The 8,167-nt window shown below is 48.7% G+C and overlaps 1 protein-coding gene and 1 long non-coding RNA gene across 11 annotated transcripts in view; one reads left to right on the forward strand and one right to left on the reverse strand.

Annotated features, from left to right (window-relative positions):
• The window catches only part of NLRC3 (NLR family CARD domain containing 3), a 42,749-nt gene extending 35,245 nt beyond the window's left edge, over positions 1–7,504 (forward strand). For 9 of the 10 annotated variants that reach the window (XM_033235940.1, XM_033235933.1, XM_033235939.1 and 6 more), the window contains 5 exons: positions 2,202–2,285; positions 3,015–3,098; positions 3,760–3,843; positions 4,258–4,341; positions 4,617–7,504. In XM_033235940.1, coding sequence (XP_033091831.1) covers positions 2,202–2,285; positions 3,015–3,098; positions 3,760–3,843; positions 4,258–4,341; positions 4,617–4,707 — 427 coding nt within the window. In that variant the 3' untranslated portion in view covers positions 4,708–7,504. The remainder of the gene's footprint in view (positions 1–2,201; positions 2,286–3,014; positions 3,099–3,759; positions 3,844–4,257; positions 4,342–4,616) is intronic. The other variant, XM_033235930.1, reaches the window with a different exon arrangement.
• LOC117097733 lies at positions 404–4,681 on the reverse strand. Its single transcript, XR_004443047.1, has 3 exons — positions 4,040–4,681; positions 3,866–3,949; positions 404–712 (listed from the first exon to the last, which is right to left on the reverse strand). It is a non-coding gene; the product is annotated as an uncharacterized LOC117097733 (long non-coding RNA).
• Positions 7,505–8,167: the final 663 nt, after the last annotated feature.

The following is an 8,167-nucleotide window of genomic DNA, read 5'->3' on the forward strand; positions in this document are numbered from 1 at the left end:
TCCTTTTCTATAATTTTTATTTTACTTTATTTTTGAGATGGAGTCTCACTCTGTTGCCCAGGATGGAGTGCAGAGGCATGATCTTGGCTCACTGCAACCTCTGCCTCCCGGGTCCAAGCGATTCTCCTGCCTTAGCCTCCCGAGTAGCTGGGACTACAGGTGCCCAACACCATACCTGGCGTTTTGTTTGTTTGTTTATTTTAATAGAGACGGGGTTTCACTATGTTGGTCAGGCTGGTCTCGAACTCCTGACCTTTAAGTGATCCTTCCACCTTGGCCTCCCAAAGTGCTGGGATTACAGACATGAACCACCACATCCAGCATATAACTTACTTTTTAAAATAATATTTACAATTTTTTTTAAGAGATGGGGCCTCACTATGTTGCCCAGGCTGGTCTTGAACTCCTGGGCTCAAGTGATCCTCCCACCTTGGCCTCCCAAAGTCCTAGGATTACAGGTGTGAGCCACTGTGCCTGCCCACCTCCTGCTTCTTATTCACTGTCAAGTCCTGTTGGGTCAGTCCCCTCTGTGTCCCTGCCACCCACTCGATTTCCTTTGCGTCCATTGCCCCCACCCAGGCCGTCGGCACTACTCACCTCCATCCCTGTGGCAGCCTCCACCTCAGTCCATCCTCTCATACTGCTGGCTAGAGACCTTTCCAAAGCAGCTCTGTTCCATCTTGGGTGCCATCCATGGATGGCCGCTCAGGGCCTGTGGAGTAAAGTACACACAGCCCCTCAGGGTGGCTTCTGGGGCCCCTAAAATCTGCTTCCTTTGTCCCTCCCTGGACTCATTTCTCACATCCCCAGGAACTCAATTCGTTTGGGTTCCTTAGCTGAGTCAGGCACACTCCCCACTTTGGGTTTTGACTTGTTTCTTCTGGGGAGCCTTCTGCGGACACCCTGGGGTGGGAAACGCTGCTTGCTTTTCCCTGCAGCCTGCACTTGGCCTGTTGTACCTGCTCATTTAATCACGTCTTCCCACCTGAGCTTCGAGAAGGGGACTCAGGTCCACTGCCTTATACAACCCCTAGCACATGAGACGCACTGAAATGTTGTCTTTTTTATTTTATTTTAATTTTTTGAGATGGAGTCTAACTCTGTCGCCCAGGCTGGAGTGCAGTGACATGATCTCGGCTCACTGCAACCTCTGCCTCCTGGGTTCAAGTGATTCACCTGCCTCAGCTTCCCCAGTAGCTGGGACTACAGATGCCCTCCACCACTCTCGGCTAATTTGTGTATTTTTAGTAGAGACGGGGTTCCACCATGTTGGCCAGGCTGATCTCGAACTCCTGACCTCAAGTGATCCACCCATATCAGCCTCCCAAAGTGCTGGGATTAAAGGCGGGAGCCACTGTGCCCGGCCACACCCAAATGTCTATTAAAATAATGAACGCAAATAGCTCTTAGCCTTGAATGTATCAATGTGCACCTGAGCTAAACTCAGTCACTCAGGGCCTGCTAGTTCTCTCCAATTTAGAAGGCGAAAAAATGACACAAAACCCTAATTAGCAAGAATGGCCAAGGAGGTTGGGCATGGTGGCTCCTGCCTGTAATGCCAGCAATTTGGGATGCCAAGGTGGGAAGAATGCTTGAGCCCAGGAGTTCAGGACCAGCCTGGGCAACACAGTGAGACCCCATCTCTACAGAAGAATAAAAATATTAGCCAGGCATGGTGGCATGTGCCTGTAGTTCCAGTCTCTATTTAAGTATTTTAGTCTCCTCAGGAGGCTGAGGTAGGAGGATCGGTTGAGCCTGGGAGGTTGAGGCTGCAGTGAGCTGTGATCTCATCACTGCATTCCAGCCTGGGTGGCAGAGTGAGACCCTGTCTCAAGAGAAAACAAGACAAACAAGAATGGCTCAGGGATTGAGGGCTTTAAGTTCATTTTCTGGTTGGCTGTGAAAAGCAACCCTTTTTGGGTCCCAAGCCCCTATTGATGGTCACTCTATGTGGAAATGGGTTTCCTGCTTGTCTCTGGCGGTTCAGACTCATGCAGGCCCCCAGACCCTTCTGTGTGCTTAGTATGAGGCAGCGGGCCGCAGGGCCTGCAGAGGAAGGGCAGTTATCCCCAGGCAAACCCTGGGAGTCTATGTCTATGGTGTGTGTAGTCAGTTAAACCCGGCAGGTCCGAGCACCGCAGGGCCTTGCTAGAACGCTCCGTGTGCCCCATGCACCCAAAGGCGTCACACTCTGTGTCCAGTTTACAGGAGAACGCCATCGGGGATGACGGAGCGTGTGCGGTGGCCCATGCGCTGAAGGTCAACACAGCCCTCACTGCTCTCTAGTAAGTCCTAGATGTGCGCAGCAGTCAGGAAGCCGGACCCTTCACCATCCTTTCATGTTAGGGGTTTTTTTTTTTCTCTCGAGACAAGACTCTTCCCCTGCCACCCAGGCTGGAATGTAGTGGCGCAATCTCAGCTAACTGTAACCTCCACTTCCCGGGTTCAAGTGATTCTCGAGCCTCAGCCTCCCAAGTAGATGGGATTACAGGCGTGCGTCACCACCCCCAGCCTAATTTTTGTATTATCAGTAGAGACAGGGTTTCACCATGTTGGCCAGGCTGGTCTTAAAATCCTGACTTCAGGTGATCTGCCCACCTCAGCCTCCCAAAGTGCTGGGATTACAGGTGTGCGCCAACACATCTGACCTAGACGTTATTTTTGTTTACAAGTCAAGGAAGGTGTATTTGATTTTCCTAGTATTATTATAGGAAATATTACATTAGCAACTGGGGGCTCAAACACCTAGATAGTAGTAATGAGGAGGTGCAAGGAACGTTCTCCCCGAGCCCTTCCAGGGATAGACTCTATTTCTCGTATCCTTAGCATCCAGATTTCTGTCTTAGGCAACAGTGTAGGTAGGAGATGGAGTGCCTAGACACAGCACTGGCCAACCATTCTCAGTGCTGTTTCTCCACTTTCCACCCTGAATCAAGGGGTGGTGAAAGGGAACGGAGTGTGTAGAGGGATGTGGGCCCAGCTGGCCCACATTGACGGCACCCTCCCCACTCCAGTCTCCAGGTGGCCTCCATTGGTGCTCCGGGTGCTCAGGTGCTAGGGGAAGCCTTGGCTGTGAACAGAACCTTGGAGATTCTTGAGTAAGTATTCCAGTCTCCAGCTATGGTCTTTAGCCCCCCCTCCCCAAAAAACAATGAATCCTTAATGAATAGATATGGGAACAAAGTGTACAGGTAACTGACAAATCATCCTAGTGATCTTCATTTCAGCACAAGTGTACCAGCTTCCCAGCCCCACTTCATGCCTTTCCCTGGGAGTCGCTATCATTTGCCCTCTTTCTCCGGGTTGGCCTTGCCAGGCTGAACACATCTAGAGGCCCGGTTTATGGGTCCCAGGGTGGCTGATCTTGTTCTCTGGGCAGATCCAAAGTCCTGGGATGAGGCTACAGCTCTGAGGCTCAGGCATGTCCTCAGAATTCCGGCCCTTGCTGGGGGCACTGGGGACCTGCCTGGATGGAGGGCTGCCTCTCTTATCTCAGCCCCGCTTTTCTGTTTGGAGTGGAAGAGGAGAAAGGCTCCAACAACCCACCTGGCTGACCCAGCCATTCCCCTTCCTCTGTGCTCTGCTTCCCACAGCCAGCTCTGCCCTGCTGCCCTGGAGTGAGGAAGGCAGAGCCCTGGCCTCCTGTGACTGCTGAAGTACTTGTTTCCTCTGCCAAGCAGCCCCAAGCCCACCTGCAGAGGGGTCAGGATCACCTCTCATCCTGTACCCATGCCTTAGGCTTCCTGTCTTTCCCCACAGCTTAAGAGGAAATGCCATCGGGGTGTCTGGAGCCAAAGCCCTGGCAAATGCTCTGAAGGTAAACTCAAGTCTCCGGAGACTCAAGTAAGTGGCTGGAGGGCCTTACCTGCATCCTGGAGCAGCAGAGTTCTCTGCTGGGTCCTCCTCGATGGGATAAAATGCTCCTGATTTCCTCTGTAGCTACTTCCTCCTGAATATAAATAATCAGACTTATTATAGTCCACATTCCACTGCAGCTGGGTTTGTTGAGTCTGCTTAGCTTCAGTCAGAAGTCACTCACATCTGCATTTATGGTTTTACATCCTCCATCGCACTTGGGTGGGACAATCTGGCCACTTGTAGACACCTGTCTCCAGGGTCAACACCCACCTGGCGTTGCCATAGCACTTGTAGACACATCTGCCTGGGTTACTGCCCCAGACAATGCAGTGCTGCTTCCCCGGGTGTTTCCTTCTGCCCTGATGGCTCACCGTGTGTCTCCATCTCTTCTCCACTTAGTCTTCAAGAGACTTCCCTGGGAATGGGCGGGGCGATATGCGTTGCCACGGCACTGTCTGGAAACCACAGGCTCCAGCGTATCAAGTGAGTGCACCTGCCCTTCTTGCTCGCCTTTAGAACTGCTTCCAGGTCACGCACTGCCTTTTGCTCAGTTCTGAGAGCCAGCTGACCCCCAGACCCCTCAGCAGCCCTACAGGGAAACCTGGTCTAAGGGGGGCTACCCTGAGCCTTGTCCATGTAGCGAGGGGATCCTAGAAGCACAAAGGCTTTGCATGGGGTCCTGCATTTTCTATCTTATGACCTGCTCTACTAAAGAGAAGCTGCAGGCTTCAAGCCCTGCCTTAACCATTCTCTTCTAGCCTCCAAGGAAACCACATTGGGGAATCCGGGGCCAGGATGATCTCAGAGGCCATCAAGACAAATGCTCCCACGTGCACTGTTGAAATGTGAGCAAAAGGAGTTCCTGGTGGATGGAGCAGGAGAATGGGCAGAGACTCAGCTGGAAGCTTTTGAACAGAAAGGCCGACTTCTGGGGACCTGCTGGGAGCTGAGAACGCTGCTCACTCAGCACCAGAGTGGGGCTCTGCACAGAGAAAGGAGAGGTGCTGCCAGAGGAGGTGGTGAGCTCCTTTCCTGGTGCAGGAGTGGTTCAGGCAGGGGGCGACGGGTACTCTGCTACGGCACAGAGGAGGGAGGGGGCCACCACCAAGGGACTAGGGGACAAAGGCCTGAAAGCTCAGCAGTGTAGGAAGCTGGTTCCAGCTTATTTACATCCTCAGTACTTCGTATGCCCCCAACCTTTAAAAATGTTTATTACTGCCCCGTTCCACTCACCTGGTTAAAAATCATCCCATGCTCTGAGATAAGCTGCCATCTCAAGCCCGTGAGGAGCATCCATGTGGCAGGGGCAACAGAGGGGACCCTTCTTTATTTTTTCAAGAAGAAAGTTTTAGGGTATCATCCTTACAGACATGAAAAAACTATAGGAAAATTGTGAAGATAAATGAAAGTTTTAATTCTAGGATTCTGGAAACAGAGACAATAGAGTTCTCCAAGGATTCTGCCTTTTTTTGTTTGTTTTTGAGATGGAGTCTTGCTCTTGTCACCCAGGCTGAAGTGAAGCGGTGCAATCTCGGCTCCCTGCAACCTCCGCCTCCCAGGTTCATGTGATTCTCCTGCCTCAGCCTCCCCAGTAGCTGGGATTACAGGCACCTGCCACCATGCCCAGCTAATTTTTGTATTTTTAATAGAGACGGGGTTTCACCATGTTGGCCAGGCTGGTCTCAAACTCCTGACTTCAGGTGATCAGCCTGGGCCTCCCAAAGTGCTGGGATTACAGGCATGAGTCACCGCACCTGGCCCCATTTTTTATTTATTACAAAATCAAAGACGTAGGTGATACCTGGCACATGTTATCTGGAGTCTGGCACACTGGTTATCACTAGCACATTCAATGTATTCAGTGATGTCATTCTTTCTTTATTTATTTTTTATGAGACAGAATCTGTCACCCAGGCTGGAGTACAGTGGCGTGATCTCGGCTCACTGCAGTCTCTACCTCTTGGGTTCCAGTGATTCTCCGGCCTCAGCCTCCCAAGTAGTTGGGTCTACAGGCACACACCACCACACTCAGCTAATTTTTATATTTTTAGTAGAGATGGGGTTTCACCATGTTGATCAGGCTAGTCTCAAACTCCTGACCTCAAGTGATCTGCCCACCTCAGCCTCCCAAAGTGCTGGGATTACAGGTGTGAGCCACTGCGCTTCCTTATTAGGCTTCCAAAGCCACTGCTGTGGCCACAGCTTCCATGGAGACAAGCAAGCTGAGCCTCTATGTGGCACCAATTCCTGGAGCTGTTTGTGTTGGAGGGAAAAAAATCCAAATGGACATCACAGCTCTCATCAACTAAATAACCACAAAAAATATTTATTAAGACTATAAAGCAATGATCACTTCTGAATTTGAAAGGAATCGCTATTTGAAATGTTTCTTCAAAAGTGAGCATCTGGACAGGATGCTGACATGGATGCTAAGGCCATGGATGAAGGCCTACTTGGGAAGATGATATCCTTGCAGTCTCAAAACAGCACCCCACAAAGGTGATATCCTAATTTACAAAGGGAAAAAGGTACCTTTAATCTGAAATCTGGCAAGTGCAGCCTCAACGGAAGTGACAGAATTGAACATCGCCAATAATGGGACACATGGACATCACGTGCCCCCAGTCTGGTGCACCACTGAGTCATCTCTGATGTATTCTTGTCAAAAACTGTTTGCCTGATTCTAATCATTGAAGGAACAATTAGAAAAAATCCAAATTGACAAATATTCTGCAGAATAAATGGCCTGAACTCATAAAAAACATCACTGTCACGAAAAATGCAAAACGTTGCAGATAGCGTAAAATTAAAGATTACAGAGATATAACTTAATGCAAGATCTTTGACTGGATCCTAGACTGGAGGAAAAAGTCTGTTACAAAGAACATTTGGATCACTTGTAGTAGCTGTGAAATACAACAAAACAAAACATTATTTGTAAAAGGGGGGAAATCTGAACATGGGTCTTGCAGTATTTATGACAGTTTTTGCTGGGCAGAGACTTCTAGATTGACAGCTGTTTTAGTACTTTTAAGGTGATGCTCTGTCTGCTGGTTTGCATTGCTTCTGTCTGAGTTAAGAGCTTAACAGAACAGAGTTGCAGTAGCCAAACGCTGGAGAAAGCTGGGCCCTACAGAAACCTAACACTGAAGAAACCTCAGAAGCCAAAGTGGTGGAGAAAACAAACAGTCCTCCCTCTCTCCCTTTTCAAATAATGATCATACATCTTCAAACTGTCTGAAATGGTTAAAGAGTTCAGTCTGTCATCAGGGACACACCAGAGCCAGCTAGGCCACACAGACCCCATCAGAGCAAAACAGACAGGACAATTTAATTCATATCCACATAGAAAGGACTTCTAGGTAGGAGGTAGACCCGTTAGCTCCCTTCCAATTAAAGGAGTCCTCAATTCTAGCACCTGAGAGTCCCCTGGGTCTAACAGCTGTGATATTTATGTAGTGTGTTGCTTACCTAAATGAATACAAGTTCCTTCCAGACATGTGACACTGATATTAAAGTGCTAATGAGAGGGATCTATTTCTTCTTGTCCAAGCTAAAAGAGAAACAGTCGTTCAGATTTCCCATAAGAAGTCCGAGGACTTTGTTCTTGATAACTACTACCAATAAAAATTGAGTATTTGAAAAATTCCTTTGTATTTTCCATCAATACACATTTTTTAAAGCATTTGAGGAAGTCCTCTAATTATATAGTAAAAAATTATCAGCAATGGCCTGCTAGTTTTTTATTGACCTAATCACAACCATCCTCCTTAGGTCCTGAGGTCTGCTCTACTGCTTGGCCAAAACCAAATGGTGCCAGGTCATAAAGCACTTGCACATGTGACTACTCCTGGATCCATTCTACAATGGGTCATACTTTAGTAAAAATGATAGAGTACACACAGCTTGTTGTTGACAGAAACGTCCTTGCTCAAGCAAGGCAGTGCTATACATGGCGAGACTTTGCACAAAGTCAGTTAACTAACAGATGATCTAGAAGCAGGTGACACAATGAAAATACCCTTTGGAGCTGTTGCCTATGTCTGTGGATGGGCTCTTTGTAGCTAGGTTAGGTTTCTGTGTTAAAGTGCGTTAGAAGAAAGCATCACATAAGGAAAACAGAACTCTATTTGTATATTTTTTCAAAACAGAAGTCAAGTCACATTCAGGCAAACCAAATCCGTAACATCCAAAAGGTGCAGTGACTCTTCCGCGTCTTGGAACCACGGTGTCTGAGGTGGCTGGCATGGCTCCAACACGCTGGCTTCCCTGTCAGCGGATCATTTACAATATGGTGCATTTCAAATTA

The sequence above is a fragment of the Trachypithecus francoisi genome, unplaced genomic scaffold (genome assembly GCF_009764315.1).
Source record: "Trachypithecus francoisi isolate TF-2019V2 unplaced genomic scaffold, Tfra_2.0 Lachesis_group15, whole genome shotgun sequence".
NCBI lineage: Eukaryota > Metazoa > Chordata > Mammalia > Primates > Cercopithecidae > Trachypithecus > Trachypithecus francoisi.